This window comes from Cyrtonyx montezumae, unplaced genomic scaffold (assembly GCF_038088225.1).
Source record: "Cyrtonyx montezumae isolate F1298 unplaced genomic scaffold, pur_monq_1.0 scaffold_8, whole genome shotgun sequence".
Taxonomy (NCBI): Eukaryota; Metazoa; Chordata; class Aves; order Galliformes; family Odontophoridae; genus Cyrtonyx; species Cyrtonyx montezumae.
This window is the reverse complement of record NW_027072089.1, coordinates 104865965-104884081: the sequence shown is the minus strand read 5'-3', so window position 1 is coordinate 104884081 and position 18117 is coordinate 104865965. Positions and strand designations below refer to the sequence as shown.

At 37.1% G+C, this 18117-nt stretch overlaps 1 protein-coding gene across 5 annotated transcripts in view; it reads left to right on the top strand.

Moving 5' to 3' along the window:
* The window catches only part of RBMS3 (RNA binding motif single stranded interacting protein 3), a 706597-nt gene that overhangs the window by 601645 nt on the left and 86835 nt on the right, over positions 1-18117 (top strand). For all 5 annotated transcript variants that reach the window (XM_065753689.1, XM_065753691.1, XM_065753690.1 and 2 more), the window contains one exon: positions 16589-16695. In XM_065753689.1, coding sequence (XP_065609761.1) covers positions 16589-16695 — 107 coding nt within the window. The remainder of the gene's footprint in view (positions 1-16588; positions 16696-18117) is intronic.

The following is an 18117-nucleotide window of genomic DNA, read 5'->3' as shown; positions in this document are numbered from 1 at the left end:
TTGGACATGAACCCCATAAGGCAGATGATCATGTGACCTCCCTGACTTCAATAGATTCATGCTGGTTAAGAAAGACAAAAAGAAAAAGGAAGAAGATAGGGGAAAAAATCAGTTCAATTCTTCATTCGGAGGAAATTTGAGTTAGGAATATAAATCCAAAGATGCTGTCAGAACAACTGATAGCAGAACGCCAAAGAGGATAAATGCTCAGATGAAAAATGAATTACAGGACTTCTTTAGTCACTTCCTCTGATATTAGTGACTGTATTTGGAATAATTACTCACTGCTTCTCTTGCCTTAAATTTCATATTTTTTTCACTGTTTTCTTGAAACATATATTTCCCCCATGTTCTAGTCATTATTTCCTTTCTCTGGGTTACAAAAATGTGAAGGATGTAATTGGCACTTCTTGATGATTATCTCCATGATCTGCCTTCTGCTTAATCATTAGTTAGTAATTCTTGCTATAGAGTAACATTTGCAAGTCAATATTTGACAGAAGAATGGATATATTCTTATTCCGAACTGTCATTTTTTACCCAACTGTTCTTATGTGGTAGGTATTATGAAGACTCATACAAGCAAAATATTTATTGGTTTCATCCATAAGTTTGGAATCATCTTGGAAAGAATATGTGTTGAGCAGTTCTACCAATGATTTTAATTTTGTTATTTTAAAATATTCCTTACATTATGAAAGTGAGGGAGCTTCAGAAAACACAATAAAACTCCAGGAAGAAGAGATGTTATAGCAGAGGAAATGAAATGAAAAGTAATGAGGAAAGAAATTAAGTTAAAAAGACAGAAAACCTATTAGAAACTTTATGTATTATCTAGCAAATCAAATGTCAGGGAAGGCATCTGTGAAATAATTATCAGTAGTTTAAAATAAAAAGAAAGCAAAAAAAGAGAAGCCTACATTTTTATGTTTCAAGGACTAAATCCTTGCTGATAAATCCATCAATAAAGCAATTACATGACATTTTCTGATTCTGAAAGACATTGAGCAGACACAGCTTCCATTGTGGTCATGCTGTCATCAACTTTGTAGCAGAACTTAACTCCTGAGACTTGTTTTTCTTTTTAGAGGTAGCATGTTGCTGTTAAGGTGAGGGGGTTCAAGAAGAGCACTGAAATGGCATTTTGTAGAGATGTTGAAGCCATCACGTACCAGCTGAGCAATGCTGAGAATAAATGTGAAGGGAGATGTGGTGCTGGCAGTGGGCCTTTCTAACAGGAGACAAAGCTTCACAAAAAATGGATATTGACTGCAAAGCAGTGAGGCAGTAAATGTAGGGAAGAAAACAGTCATCTTGCTTTTCCTTCAACTTGATCTTACAAATGTATTTGGTTTTGTGTATGCTATTCTCAAAGGACTCAGTGTCTTGAACTTTGCCTTTACTTATACCTGAGGGTGTTTGACATAGGGATATGATAGGAAAATCTCAGAGGTTTGCAAAGATGAGTAGATTTTGGAAATCATCAGTACTTTGTTTTCTTGAAATTAGGCTGTAAAACTTCTTGAATGTAAATAGGAACAAATCTGTATTTAGCTAAATTCAGTTTTAAATAGTGGAGACATAGTCCTGTCTGTCTGTAGCAATGTTTTTGGCCTTACGTGAAGATAACAGGGACATGAGTGCAACCTATTATGTGACATTGCCCTCTAGGGATATATAGCAGTGTGAGCTAAGAATTGCTAAATGTTACAGTAAATAGCACAGGTCTGTTTACAGGTTTAGAATTACTTCAGTTTGATTGTTCTGATGTTTTGTGGTTGATAACTTTTCACAGATGCCTGGTACCATACACTTATATAACATGTGTCTGTGTTATGGACTCATACAAAAACATAGCTCTGATGGCATCCAATCCAAATTATCCTTCCAAGCTGGATTTTCATGGGCAGTGCACAGTGGAGCTGTCTGTTGATGAAGCTTTTAGTGAGATGGTTGTGGTATGGCAAGCTTAGAATGGTGAAAGAAATCTTTGCTCAGAGTGGAGTGGGAAGGGAGACTGAGAAAATAAAGCACCTAGACAAAGCTCATTGAGGAGGGTTAGTCTAGATACTGCCAGGAACTCAGGAAGTCTATACTCAGAGCCTGTGTGATACTGGACAATTTGCAATCTCTCTGTTCTGCAGATCATCTCTGTGCAAAACAAGAGAATGCCATGTACTGGAAGAATTAATTAATTGGTGCTTTTGAGGTGTTTGCAACATCTACGAAGTCTGTGATAAGGACCAAAAAAAATCTCACCTTACTAAGTATACAAAGGCTGGCAGTAGAAGAACTTAGCTTGAAGGAGTGTAGCATGACAGCTTGAGAAGGAGCTTGAGTGCTGCAAAGCTAGTATAGATGCATAATGTAAATGTGAATGGATCAGTTAGTATCATAGATGCTTCTAGAAAGGAATTATAAAGCGGGAATAAGAGATTCTGATCAAACCTGGAGTAACTCCTATTTTTCTTTGTTATGCAAATGCAGTAAAAACTGATAATAAAAGCTGGCTTGTTTGGTCCAAGTTGACCACTACAAATTAATATTTTTTTCTCATACTGTAAAGCAAGCCTTCTTGTTGCAAATGTACGGTATTACTCTACCTTGGCAGAAAAGCACTCTAAATCCACTTTTATTTTTGCTTATCCACGGGCAAATGCAGTTTGGTTCAAGCAGACTGTGCTAAGCCATGTTAGTGTGATTGTATCAGATGTCAGATGTACTGGTATTTCTGTCCAGAAAATGCATTCTCTCCAGGACAGGAAAACAAAACAGAAACAAACAAACAAAAAAATAACTGTGCACATACCATGTAACTGACCAGAAAGTTTCCAGAAGTCTGATGTGACTTTTCCACTGAATGCATGCTTTGATAAGTGCACATTAGTAATTATGGAGCATGTCAAAGTAGTCAAAGTCCTTGGGTACTTTAGACAGAAATGGAGACTAAGAATCATACATTTTTCATCTTCTGCTCCTCCAACAAGTCCGGGGTGGCCTAGTCAATATATCTTCCTCCACCCTTGTCATGGAATCTCGTTATCGCTTGTTGTCTCTTTCCGGTACTAGATATTTCTCCTTCTCAGTTCAGAGCTGAGTTGCAGAGCCTGAGGTTCTATCCTGTCAACTGATAAGAGCCCTAGAAGTGGGATTTTGAGATTTTCTACCATTTGTTCGTGTTCCTTTTAGGAGCAGCGATCAGCTGGAATCCTGATGCTGAATAAAATGTAGATTTCCATTATTTCTCTCATCTGCTATTAATACTATTAAGAAATGACTTTAGCGTGTTCTAGAATTGCATTGAAGTCTCATAAGGAAGTTCAGTGTTTTACCCATTGCGTTTGCTAATGTAGCATTAATACTGACAACAATGCATTGTTGTTTGTTATGTGTAGATGTTTCGTGCTCAAACCCCAGCTGAAGTATTTGGAGAATACTTTCAACTTCAGAAGTATTCATACTTTCGTTATTCAGTCTTTACCTTATCCCTGATTTGAACTTAATTGTTCCTTTTCTGACCATCCTCAAAACTGTGGGATTCTTCTGACAGCTCTGGATCTCTACCAGAAAACATTTTAGGAAGAAAAGTTTTCTCTCTCACAATTGTGTCTATTTGTCCCTTATAAGGCTGCACAGTTAAGCAGGAACTGTACTGAGCAGGCCTTCTCATGACAGAAGAAAGCTAGGAGGTCTGTGCTAGGCCTGCCACATTTTTCAAAGTAGAAAATTTGTTGTTCTTTAATTCTGACTCTTCTATGTCATCTTCAAGTTTTATTAGCAGTATGGAGTAGACGTTGCATTCTGTCTCCAGGGAAATACTACATCATAAGCAATAAAGCTGTCAAAAATTAAGTAAAAATAAAAATAAATAAAAAAGAAACTGCAAGTTGTATTAGCATCTCTGTTAGCAGAGTGAAAAAAAAATGATCACAAAAATGATCACATTTGCAATGGACTCTTATTAAACTGCTGAAAATTGCAACCTAGAGGTCATACACTTAGTCACTGGCAGCAGAATGTTGTCACTCCCTGCTGGCTGATTCATGAAATCTTTTGCTAAGAAGAAAATTGCTGCTTCACATCAGCTGGAGACAGCTTTTGTCATGCCTGACTGATATTGCTGTTTGGCTGCAATCATGCTCTGAGAAGAGGTGCACACAGAATGCTCACATCCTGCTGACATGGCTGTGTCCCTGGGCCTGTAGACCAAAGAAGGATCCCATCCAGATGGGGACTGGAACCTTAAAGAATTGTGAGGGTTAGTGTTAGAGGCTCCTATTTATTTATTTATTTTTCCGTAACCTAATTCATCCGTGTACAATGTGTGTTATTTTTCATCTGTCAAGTAGTCATCTCTAATTTTATCTCTGTGACATAGAGGTGTTGAATCATCTATAGAATTTATCTCAAAACTTTCAACTGACTTTGATAATATCACCTTAGTATTTCTGTGTAGGGGAGACTCTACTGTCTTTTAAGTTTCATTTGTGTTTTAATCCCATATGGTTATTCTGAGAATATCCACAGTCTTAGGGGGTCTTAATAATGCAACAGAACTGTCTTCAGTCTGTATTTCCAAATAAAAATGCACACATTTTATAGATTTCTGTTCTTTTTGACATAGGCAGTAACATTTAGCCATACTCATACGAGCCATACTTGTACTCAGCTCTGGTGCAGCCGCACCTCAAGTACAGTTTTCAGTGTTCAGTTTTGGTCCCCTCACTACAAGAAGGACATTGAGGCCCTGGAGCGTGTTCAGAGAAGGGCAACAAAACTGGTGAGGGGTCCGGAGCACAAGTCTTATGAGTAGCGGCTGAGGGAGCTGGGATTGTTTAGTCTGGAGAAGAGGAGGCTCAGAGGAGACCTTATTGCACTCTACCACTTCCTGAAGGGGGGTTGTGGTGAGGAGGGGGTGGGCCTCTTCTCCCTGATAAATAATGACAGGACGAGAGGGAATGGCCACAAGTTGCGCCGGGGAAGATTTAGATTAGACCTGAGGAAACATTTTTTCTCTGAAAGGGTGGTCAGGCACTGGAATGGCCTGCCTAGGGAGGTGGTTGAGGCACCACTCCTAGCGCTGTTCAAGAAGCGCTTAGATGGGGTGCTGAGGGATTTGATTTAGTGGTTTAGTGGGTTGGGATGGTGTTAGGAGGATGGTTGGACTAGATGATCTTGTAGGTCCTTTCCAACCTAATGTACCTATGAACCTATGAACCATTCATTTAGTTGTTCAGTTGTTTTTCTTTCCTCCTAGTCTTTGAACTAGTGAAGACACAATTAGTCATCACAGCCCTGTTGTCATCCAGATATTATATCAATTGCATTCACTTTCATGTGAAGCTAGAACATTTTCAAAGGCATTTCAGAAGTATTACTATTCCTTCTTTTCCTGTTTTTCCCTTCATTTCCTTGATGTGTTTTTCTTTGCCTATTTCTGTACCTTATTTTCCCCTACCTATTCTTCTCTGTTGTTCTTGGCTCACTCTTGGTCTTATTTTTCCTGTATTTTTAACTGAAAAGTAGAGGATTGATTTTTCACTTTTCCAGTCTTAGAATTGAGATAATATTCCTTTCCTAATTTTTCAACCTGTGGCAGAGCAGGATGTAGCATGACCTTCCCCCAACTCCCAAGACATGAACTACATAGAGTTAAAGGAGATGAGGCCATTACACAGTCTCTAATATGTCAGCTTGCCTCCTTGTCTACCCTCAGCTGAAAGCTCTGCACTTGAAAAATGTAGGTTTTTGTGTTATATATTTAATATTCTAGGATATTTTCTCAGATGGCAATAAATGTTTTTTAAGCTGTACGAGTTAGAAATTGACTTTTGTCGTAGCACATTAGATTTAGTGTTGCTATCAACAACACATTTTGAAAACAGTTAAGAAATATGAGTAAGATCTTCTACTGCCTTGGGAAAAGATTACAATTTCACTTCTTTGTCTTTCCTTTGGACAAAATATCATTAAAAATAGGTGACTTACTGTAAAATTCCCAGTGACTCCACTGTGCAGCTTTCTGTCGTAGAAATCACAGGTACAGTTATGCCTTGAAGGCAGACAAGTACTTTAAGCTGGAGCAAAGCCCCCACGTTCTGGCAAGGAGCTGCGGGTGGTGGTAGGTCTCAGGGGTACATTGCCCCCTTGCCCTTCCAGGAAATTGAGTTGCTGAGTGATTTTTTCCACAGCCCTTCCTTCTTCTCCAAGCAAATACATGACAGTGCCACATTTGATTTCAAACCACAGGTGTTTGGTGAGGGGAGTGGTGAGATTTGCTTTGGTAGTATCCAGAAAAGCCTGCCCCATGGACTTGCATGTTGGCCTTAGGGGCAGCATGTCCCATGGCTGTGCGCATCCAGCAGTCCTTATTGCTCATCCCCTTCTACCAGGAGAAAGAGGGAAGGGGCATCAGTGTCCTTACTTATGTGTGGTTTCCGAAGTAATCCCTTCCTTCCCCTGGGCCACTTTACAGGAGAAGGTGGAGGAGTGCACAGGGAGGTTTTGTAGCACACAGTAATTAGGCTGTCCAAGGTGCTTAGTGTGATTTGGGTATTCTCCACCACAGCGAAATGAACTCCTGCCTCTAAGAATCAGTCAGTCACCCAACTGATAAGTGCTTTCTGCTGTGTAACCTATGCCTGCCCACACTTCTGCTGCAGTCAGGGTCAAATCCACTTTTTAAAGGTGATCCCACGTTTAAGCAAGGAAACTAGCAATGCTATGTGTTAACTTCTAGCAAACTAGCTCATTTTAAAGCACACACGTTATGTCTTTCCGTGAATGCAGAAAATCAAATGAAAGAAGGGTAATAACAATAAAAGGAATTTTCCCTTCAGCTTTTCCTTCTTTCTCACAGTAGTGGCAAAATGATATTGCTTGGCTATGTTTTAAATTCTAAGCATTTGGGATTTTTGCTTCTGCACCCAGCAGTCACTGTTGGAATGTATGTTAATTAGAACTGATTTAAAGAAAAGGATTTTCATTAGGCATTAAAAAAAAACAAAAAACCAACAACAACATTATTTCTTAATATTTTTAAACTGTTGAACAAATTAAAAATTGGGATTAATGTTTAATTGGCACAGGAATATTCAATGCATTGACAGGAATCTCTGTTTTTAGGAACGTGCTGTTTGAGCTCTAATTCTGGCAAGGTGTCACTGCTTTGACCACGTATAGCGTATCTATATGCAAACCAAGCCTTTTTTCCTATCATAAGAATTTTCCAGTGCTACTTTTTATCAAGATATGAGTAAAGCTGCAAATAATGCAGACGTTATATATATATGTGTGTGTGTGTGTGTGTGTGCGTGTGTGTATGCAAGTCCACTTCTTTACTGCAAGGACCATTCACAAAGACACAGCAGATGTTTCTTTCTCCACAATCTGTAAACAAAATGTAGTGTTAAAACATGCATGTCTGAATTCAATAAGCTAATGATCATAACTGAGGCATCTTATCTTCGTGCAGTTTAACACTGGGTTGAATAAGCTGTTCTGAACATTAATGGTATGCATATGTTGGAGTGTGAGCAAAGAATGCCAAGGCTCAACCTTAATAAGTCAAAAATAAATGTCTGTATATGGCATTTATAATAATGCTAGTGGAAAAAAAAAATCATTCTGTCGATCTAAGACATTTGGCCAGGTTTCCTTGTTTATATGGAAAACGTATGTTTGAAATTATTATTTTTTACTGGTGGTGTTAGTTCTAGAAGTGTCACACAGACAAGGAAAAATGTGACGGTAATTTTCTGATCTATATAAATAAACGCTAAAATAAAAGTAATAAATAATGTAATGATTTAAAATTGTAAATAGATTATATGAGAAATAATAAATACTTAAACAGGTACACAAAGTAACTTTGTATTAGCAAAGCCAGAATTAATTCTTTTTACTGCATTAAATTCAAATTATTTTGTCCCTGGACTGTCAGTACAAGTAGGTTTTTCTTAGTGGGATAATAGCAAAGTCTCTGTGATCAATAACGTTAGTTTATGTGAATAGTAAAAATAGATTTTATAGCAGAAGCACAGGCCTATTGTTTTGAGAAACAGCAATAGATAAAAGCTTTGCATTTGTTGTTTTCTCCTGGGAGTACTAAAGAGAACACTAAAAACTAAAGTAGGTGACCACAGAAGCAAGTAGGGTCACCCATTACCAGGGTTTCATTTTATTTCCATTAGAGGGGAACCGGAAAGCATCTCACACTATTTGTACCTGATTTTCCATTATAAATTACGGTACATGAGATCATTTAAAAATCGCTGAGCCTTTCAAATGAAGCTGACTTCGTTGCTGTTCCTTAATAATTGAACAGTAAGAAATACAAGATCTCCATTTTCATCCAAACAAAGTAACTTCTGAGATTATCGGAGAGGGCAAAAAGGTATATCCTCCTAGAGGGAATTTAAAGAATGATTTGGAGCTCACTTTTAGTGGGTGGTTTTTTCAGTTAACTTCTATGTGTAGATTGCAGTTCTGGGATAACAAGCAAAGCAGTTTGTCTGTCTTGGTAAAGGAGCGATCAAGTATTACCAGCGCAAAGGGAACGCACTAAAGTCAGGGTGCTACTTGCTTACAAAGATACCTATCCTCTGCTTCACTACTGCAGCATATAATCTTGTAGCTGTAATGGGACAAGTGTCAACACAGAAAAGCAGCAGAATCTTGCTATAAATGCTGATACACAGAGGAACTTTTATAAAAAAATTGTTCTTTAAGAACTGTCACACCAGCTGACTCTTGTCAATGGGAAAATTATAGTCTTAATTCTGTGCCTTGCTTAGTCTGGCATGATAGAAATAGAGAGAAGTATCTACTTGTTTTAATATGTATTTATTTTCTGTCTGAAAGATAATGCATGAAGTGCTTTTAATGGCTTGTAGCTGATATTCTTCTACAAATTATGATACTGTTGAAATTTTTAGTACAAGGTTCTTCCAGTGTGGCAGGAATCCAAGGGGCTGTATCACAGTTTTTGCAGGAGGTATTATTCCAAATTCTAAGATTTATAAGGACAATTGTTGCATGAAAACGACGTGTCCAGAATTTTAGTTGGTAGCGAGAACTGTCTTAAAATAATATAAGTCTAAGCACAGGAGCATAAAAAGTTTTCTGCAAACTGATACACATTGTTATTTTGATTGCTATAATGATTGCTATTTGTGATATAAGGACATTTTCTCTTGTTGTAAAGTCTCTTTGAGAAATTTATCAAAACAAATTATTCCTCAATGATCCCACTTCCATTTCATCCAGTAGCAAAAGGTTGCTTAAAAGCACTGGGTGAAAAGTATGAACTACAACTGATATTTTCAGCTTTATGTCAGGGAAGCCCCCAGTAAGGCAAAAGATTCCTGTGCCATCAAGTTTAAGGGAGCTGCGTTCTCTGACAAAAAAACTATGCCTGAATCTGCTCTTGCTCAGTTACCTAGAATTTGCATTTGAATTCATTAGAGGAACTTTGGATTCAAACTCACAGTAGTTTGAGCTGAGTTGTTAGCCGCTAAAAATGGAAACTTAACTTGGTGGACATGAGGACAATGGATGTTAATACACTGGATGTATTGTTAATGAGAATTACATCAAGCTCAGAAACAAAGTGACTAAAAAAAGAGCTGCTGTGCTCAGAATTCTCTTTGGTCAAATGGCACTGAGGCTGATTTCAAAATCTATACAAGCACTTTCAAGTACTTAGCAGTAAAGATTTTTTACATTCAGCTCATTACATTTGCACTCCAAATTCCACTGAAGTTGCTAAGAGTCTCACCCCAACTTCTGTGAGCTCTTATTCAGGCCTTTGTTTAAAATAAAGACAAAATGCAACGTTAAAATAAGTCATATTAATGAATTAGTTACTAGTTCATAAGTATGAATAAGAAGCTTCTTTATGCTGCACTGGATTTACTGCTCACTTATTCATGCCCTTCTGCAGAAGCCAGCACTAAAGTTGGCTGAGGAACTGAGTTTGTTTGTTACTACATTTCAGCACTACCTTAGCATTTCATTTCATCAAAGCTATTTGTATTGATTTTATATTTTTATTTAAGTTCCAATGTTATATTGAAGCATCTGTATCTGTATGTTATCTCCATAAAATAATGTACGTATCTAGTTAATGCACTCTGTTACAAAGGTTTCCCATTATCAGCAACATTAGAAAGGAATGTTTTAATGGGCCTGAACCAGATGCTCTCAATCTGTTGTTCTGTAGAACATTTGAAAACTGAAATAGAATTTTAAACAGAAACAAACTGCTATAAAATAAATGATGCAACTTCCCATCGAAAGCAGACTGTCATTTCTGATCAGCTCTAACAATTCTTTGCTGGAGCTTCTGCAATCATATGATTAAGTACAGTTTTTTATGTAGTATGTAGAATGTTTTCATTGATTGCAATAAGACCTGGATTGCACTTCACAGTCAGCATGCTGTTTCTCCACTGTATTCACAGAATTAGCTGTTTTACCTGTTCTGTATAATTTGTGTTTCACATAATAGAAATGCTAATATTATCCTTGATTAACTATTTCTCCTTTAGGATTTTTTTTTCTAATATACTCTTGCTTTTTAGAAATAATTATTTTACAAATAGATGAAAGGATTGCTTCCCATTCTTTAAGAGAAAGAGGTGAAGTAAAGATAATTATTTCAGCAGTAATACAGTTTATCAAAAGTAAATAACTTTTTTTAATTTTTTATTTCTAGACAAACAAATGTTTGCCTTTTAACTGTTGCTTTGGGGTATTTTTCTTTATACAAAACTCTTTCCTCAATTTCCACAATTATACTGTGAAAATAATACATTCTAGAAATGAAAGGTAGTATTAACTCCTTCTTTTGCTTTCATAATCAGCTGTGTAGGTACACTGAATATCATCTAGTTTAGTGCAGCTGTAAACCTACTGGAAGAGGAGATAAATATAATGCATATTGCTTGAGTTTCTTTCTATGATTCTAAAGACATCAGCTTCCATCTTGCACTTATCTATGGACACCTGTGTGTGTAGAATCACTACTTAATTGAAAACACTGAGCAGCAAAGAATTATTTGAACATGAAATAGTTCACTTTCATTCTGCTTATGTGTACGTGTGTTAGAGTTTATCCTGTGAGCTCATATCCAGTTTTAAGGACATGTGGAACAAAATCTGTTCCCCCACAAAATGATCAGCTCTGTCCTTCAACAAGTCATGTACTTCATATGGCAGAGAACGATGCATTTATTTGCTTAATTACTTACAGTTTTCATACTGAGCTTATGCTTTGTCCTTGCATATACTTTTATCCTGTTGTGTCAAGTACCAACTTTTGTAATTTTTCCTCTTCACTTTCCAAGAGCAGAACAGCTATGATTGTGTCCTGTAGTCTTTCTTGAATTTAGACTTGTGTTTGTTTGTTATTTAGGGGTGAATAAGTACTGTTGTGTCAGAACTTCCTTAGAAATCAGTAGACTCACTAGGGCAATTAGTTGCTCTATTGATGGAATGAGGAAACGACTACAATTTTTGAAACTTAAAAGTGCAAAATTCATTTTGGAAATAAACTTAGTAAGTTTTGAAGAGCCTGTAGTCCTGCTGGGTACATCCATATCAGCACCTTAACTTGCTCAGCCATTCCTTCCTTCTGGAGTTTTTATGTCTCTAGCATCTCCCTGTCAAATACTGTATGAGTTAGCTGGTCTACTTGCAAAGTGGCTTTGGTAATACTGTAGAACTAATATTTGATCTGTGGCAGACAAATGTGCTGCTTGCAAAGATGTTTCAGTCCAGTGCTCAGTGTGATTTGTACTTGAAAGTACTTTCAAAATACTTAAAATTTGAAAGTGAGTGAGGAAAAATAGTTACTAAAACTTGATCAGTTTAAATGCTTGGTGTCACTGTGGACTCAATTATTGCTCTGCTTCCTTTTTATTGTAGAGGAGGATTTCCAAGACTGAAAAAAAAAATTAATCCAACTTTCTCCTGAAAACATGCTTTGAAAAAAGTCATTGACTGTGCACTTACCATTCATTGTTAACAGCTCTGACTTTCTCATCGTTTTTCATCACATTAACAAAATGAAGAGTTAAAGATCCACATGAGTGTTTGTATCACACTTGTTGCTAAGGTCTCTGCTAGAAACATTATCTTCAGTTTTGCACAAGATGAGATTACTTTCTTCCTGGCATGCAGAAAAATATTCTGTCCTCAAAAATTATTCATAGTGAAACAAGTTAAAATGCATAAATATGTTCTTGTTATTACTTTGCTATGTATGTAATTCTTGCGACTGTTGGACAGATGATGCAATAGGACTGAGGAAGTGGTGGAGGACAATCTTTTCTCAAGATATGATAGAAAAACTTACTGAGCACCTGAAATAATGAAACAGATTGGCTGAACGCAAATGACAGCTTTCATCTTCCCAGTACTTTATGAAGCACATGTTCATGAATATATACACTTTTGTATATGTAGAGGCTTGAGTGTATCAGGCTTCTCTGAATGAAAGAAAAAGGAAATTAGGTGTTCAGAACTAGTTAGGAGTTTGATTTTTTTGATAAATTCTCCAATTTAATTGAAGTTGTTTTTCCTCTCCTGGAATATCTGTTGAGAGGTTGCCAAATATGGGAAGGAGGCACTATTATCCCAATCTCTTTCCATCTAAAGATTTTGTCCTATTTTAAATACCAGTGTTGCCTTTGGAGTTATAATGGCATTTGGCAGTTTGGTGCTGTCTGTCTGTGTGGTCAATTCACCTGAAGTACCAGAGCATGAACAGTTGAGCTCCTAAGGGAGCTCCAAAAATATTGACAGCTGTGATTGACATAACACCAGTCTCTCTCTTTCACCTTCACTGAACTCTCAGAGTAAATTCAGGGTATGATTGAAGAGAGATAGGGCTTTAGCCATTTTGTTCCATGGGAACAGAATTTGAATACTTGCAGCAACTGCCCTCACCTAAAGCAGCCCTGAATATCTTGGCAGATGCTGTTTAGAAACACTATCAATTTGATCCCGTTTCCTTCTCAGGACTGAAAGCCAAGTTCTGAGCTATTTATGTCTTATTAACTCGAGCAGGCTCTGGATGGGAACTGCAGCAAGCATTTAAATCTTTTCCTTGAAAAATGGGTAATGGCTTAATGAACCTTGTTCAGGTTAAAGCTGTTATTTATTCTTGGTATTTTTATTTGTTACTGTCAGGTAGAAGTCAAAGAAAGAGCAGTGCATTCTATCTTGAAGAGTTTATCAGAATGGAATGGCTTGAAATTTATCTTGACTGAATCAATTCTCACTTTTCTGACAGGAAAATACCAACAGCAGATTTTCCAGATATGCTTCAAAATACCACACATGCTGAAAACGTCAAGGTTGTCAAAAGCCAAACAAAAAAAAAAATGTGCTTATCAGTTCAAAATATGACCATATAAAAATACCCAAATTACATTTTCTATTAAGTCAGCAGTGCAAAAGGTGAGAGAAGAGGCATTTATTTCCAGTTGGTGTATTCACACATAGGAAAAAGAGAAAGGTAAAAAATCCAGTCCATATATTCAGGAGCATCTGTCTGGAATGGAAGGCAGCGAAAACAGGAAGTTAGAAGATTCCCTTTTTTCCTTCCTTCTCTTCAGAAGTATTTAGGGGTAAAATATCCCAGTCCTTTGATCTTAGTCACACAATGATGATATGGTCTGAATAATTGCTTTTTGAATTGACAACCTTATTACTTATTATTTTTTTGCTTCTTTGTTGAAAGTAAATTTGCTATTTTCAAAGCACTTTTGACATTTCTCGAAACCATTCAAATAGAATTCTACTTAGAAATAGTTTTTTCTGATATGTGGAATAGAATATGTTCTTTTCAGAATCCTCTGCTGTTATGTATTTGTTTAGTAAGGATGATTGTAGTAATAAAGCCTTACAAGAGATTTCAAAAGGACTGAAATAAATCACACTTGAGTTCTTTTGTGTACTTACAGCAACACTTGAACTCTTAAGATTCTTTTACATTCTGTCTTACTTTTGAAATTAACAGAGGTTGAATTCTTTATAGTTTGAGGTTATTACAATAGTTGTTCCCAGGTGTAAACCTTTAAGATCTAAATTTCTTCAAATCATTTTTTACTTTACTAGATGTATTCTGCTACATCTCAGTGTTTCGTTTTGTTTTGTTTTAAAAGAATATCAACCAACAAAGAAAACCTGAACTAGGCTCTGTATTTCTGCCAATACATTTTCTTCCCATCTTTATGCTTATGTTAATATTGATTGGCTTGTTTTGATCTTTTTCCCAGAATTCCTGTCAGTATTCTGTAGAGGAATAAAGCCTCCTACTGCAGAAACCTGCCTGTGCAGGGTATGGTTCATTTGTCCTTTTCCATCTTCTTCCATAATCCTAAAAAGGCAGTACAGTTTCTTTTTCCACATTTTTTTTTAGATGTGGTGTAAAGTTGTTTGGCACATCTGTTCAGTGATGTCTGCCAATCTTGGTTAACTTTAGGAATGCTCAACTTAGCAATAAATTGTTGTCATATGGTATTGCTGAATAATGGGAAGCTCAGAAATGGCAACAGCTTCCCATTTGTGGTTGGCTAATTTATAGGAAGGATATGTAGTAAGCCATATGATTTACTTGACTGCTGTACCACATCATAGCATGTAGACTAATAACACATGTGTACAATAGCAGATGATCATGACACATGTAAATATGCAGCATTCAGATTGGTTTTGAATAATTCTGATACTCCTGATATCATATGTTGATTGATAGTTGTTCAGCACTTGAAATAAAAAGCTTTTGAAGCATCAAATGTGACATTTAATAGGACTTTCTCTAATGCTGGCTTAGCACCTGCTCCTCCCTCGCAGTGAATTGTAAGTAACTGCTCTGAAATTATGCTGCATCACACTGTGGAGTAAAACCAGGAGAAGTGGAGGGCAGTCAGCCCCATAAAATCTCTCCATCTGCAGAAAGAATCTCCACAGCCACCTGGATGCTTTTAAACCTTCATTATTTAAAATTTAAAATGGTTGGCTGAACATTGCTTCTTCCAAAATCTGATACAATAACAGAAGTCAGAGGTGGGGAAAGACCTCTGGGGTCACACAGTCAAGCTTTCTGCCAATAATGGATTGTTCCCTGCAGTTCAGTTTCTAGTGACCTTGGAAATTACTAGCCTGGTAAAATGGTAATGAAAAAACAAAGCTATTAGAGCTTTGAAAGTAGACAAAATGATGCAGTCCCAATGAGAAATTGTGGTATTGATATAAGATCCTCTCTGTGCCTTGCTTGTTGGTTGTTGTTTTCAAGTGATCACATTTTTAATTTATGTTTTCTGATCCATTTTGAGCTGGCTGTAACTAAGAGGATGAAGGAGGAGAGCTTATTTTAACATTATACAAAATTATTTAATCCTCCAAGCAAATGATTATATTTATTGCAAATAAATGTCAGGAACTTGACCAACCCTTTATCTCTTCCTTCTTATTCTTTCAACATTTCTAGCCTCCCAGAACAAAAAACAAAGTGAAAAACTATGTTTCTTGTCTTTTCCTATCAACACCCCTGGTTAATTAGTTAGAGCCTCAACTTGTAATGCCTGGGAACCCAAAAGTTTCCTAGAAGTTTCAGATGTGAAACATCATTTCCAGATTAATTTCAACCGAGCCAATATTGATTTACTCACCAGTTGATGTACGCAATAAAAGACAGTCCTGACATCCTCCTGATGAAGTGGGTAGACTGTGGCACCTCATTTAAGATGGAGGCAACCGAAACGAGTTGCTACTACCAAGGCATGTACAGCTTGGGCTGAAAAATGTTTTAGAAGACTGTTAAAGCTGGTTGGTGGGAGAAGATCCCAAGACACAAAGTTCCCATCTTGTGGCACCCATTTGGTGTATGATAATTTCTTCACTAGCTGATTCTATTGTGCGCTAGGGTTTTGAGTGTGTAGCTCTGGGAATACCCATCATTCCTGGGGTTCCAGCCACCCTCTACTATTGTATTCTCCCACATCAGAGCCCAGCTGGAGAGGAAAGGAGTTTTCTCAGCTGCCAACTTGCTTAAAAGAGAAGTTAAGAGGAAAAGAAAGCTAATTGGACCGTGCTTGGCAAAACTGTCTACTTTTTTCTGTTTATTCAGAATTTAACATATTGAGTGCTGAGAAACACAAAAATAGTGAGAACACTTATTCTTTAAATGGATTCTTGCAAAGTTTTTACAATAAAAACAGAAAGCTACGTTAGGAAAACAGTGTTTATCCTTCACTAATGCTGGTCATGAATACGTGTCTGACTTAGCTGGAACTAATGCCTGACTCTACTATTTCACTTCAGCAACTTAACATTCTGCGTAGGCTGATTATTTTTTCAACAATATTTGCTAAATTCTTTTAAGGGCTGCCAGTATATATTTTTTGAAGCTTAGTTAGTAAGAACAGCTGCCAGTAGAGTCAAGGCTGAAAGAGGCAAAAAATATCTGCAGAAGGCAAGATTTTACTTCAAAAGATCAGTATTACAAAGCACTACTGTTGCTGGTATAATCACTTTCTTTGGGGGTTGCTAATACAGACTGGGTTTCTTGTCTTCACAGCCCCCACTGAGCCTTTACTGTGCAAATTTGCTGATGGAGGGCAAAAGAAGCGCCAGAATCAAAGCAAATACACACAGAATGGAAGGCCGTGGCCCAGAGAAGGAGAGGTAAGTGCCACGTGGCAATTACTTTCCAGGGATTTGGGAGAAGTCAGCTGTAGACCTGAAGGTCTGCCTTCCAGTGCTATGAAGAAATCTGATTGCACACAAAATACGATAGTTTCACACCAGGCAAAAAATGACTGATAGTGTGTATGTGAGGGAAAGAGGAAGGTTTGTAATAGTGAGTGGAGTATAAAGTTGCTGGAAAAGGCAATTTCAAACTTGGATGTGATGCTCTGCACAGCCTTATCCCATTGCAAGTGCTCTCTGCAGCCAAACTTGAGTCCAGTATTTTTTTACTGGTGTGTAGTCAGCACCTGTGGTGTACCTCCTGTAAACCCAGCATCAATTTGCACTTAAGTAACTCAATGGTGCTATTTTTTTCCATCATTCCAGGAACTGAGGGACTTCTACAAAAAGGAGAGAGATACTTGCATGCATTCAAACATATAATCCATGTCAAAGTTTCCCAAAAGCTTCTCTGAGCTGGGATCTTCATTCTGTCCAAGACAACACTGTTTACAGTAGCCTTAGATATATCATGTATACAAAGTTTTGTGTTTTTAGTTTTTTTTTTAAGATTCTATCAGTTCCATTTTGCTCTGCTGTAAATAGTCTGTTACTGGAATTTCCTTTCTATGTACTTGTGCATGAAGCGACTCCAAATGTGGGTGAAATAAGAGAAATATCTTTGACTCTTCAAGAATTTGTTTATTCTCCTTGAATGTTGTTATAGGATAATGACACTTGAATAAATGAGGTGAAGTGAATCTGGTCATAGTACCTTCTTAAAGAAAATGATAACTGCAAAGGCAGAAGAACTCAGAACTATTTCTATTCTAAATACTTGTTCTTTGTGAATGAGAATTCAAAGAAAAAGTATGTTGCTCAATTGTGACCCACTAAAACTAAAGTCTAAAACCCCTTCCCTTCCCTTCCCTTCCCTTCCCTTCCCTTCCCTTCCCTTCCCTTCCCTTCCCTTCCCTTCCCTTCCCTTCCCTTCCCTTCCCTTCCCTTCCCTTCCCTTCCCTTCCCTTCCCTTCCCTTCCCTTCCCTTCCCTTCCCTTCCCTTCCCTTCCCTTCCCTTCCCTTCCCTTCCCTTCCCTTCCCTTCCCTTCCCTTCCCTTCCCTCCTTCTCTCTTTTCCTCTTTGTGGGATGTTTTTATGTTTACTTCAATTTTACAACGGAAATAAATAAGAAAACTATTTGGTATTTCTAAGATAGGTGTTTTAAGAGGATTTATGCTTTTCTGTAACTACTTTCTTTTGCTAGCTGATATTATTTGGATAATCAGCTTATGACATATAAATGCTAGCATAATTGGTGAACTCTTGAAAGAAATGTACGGACCTCTTTAAGGCATGAAAATGTTTCCCTCCAGTAAAGTGTTTGTTGTACACTGTTTCAACAAAAATGCTAAAAAAAAT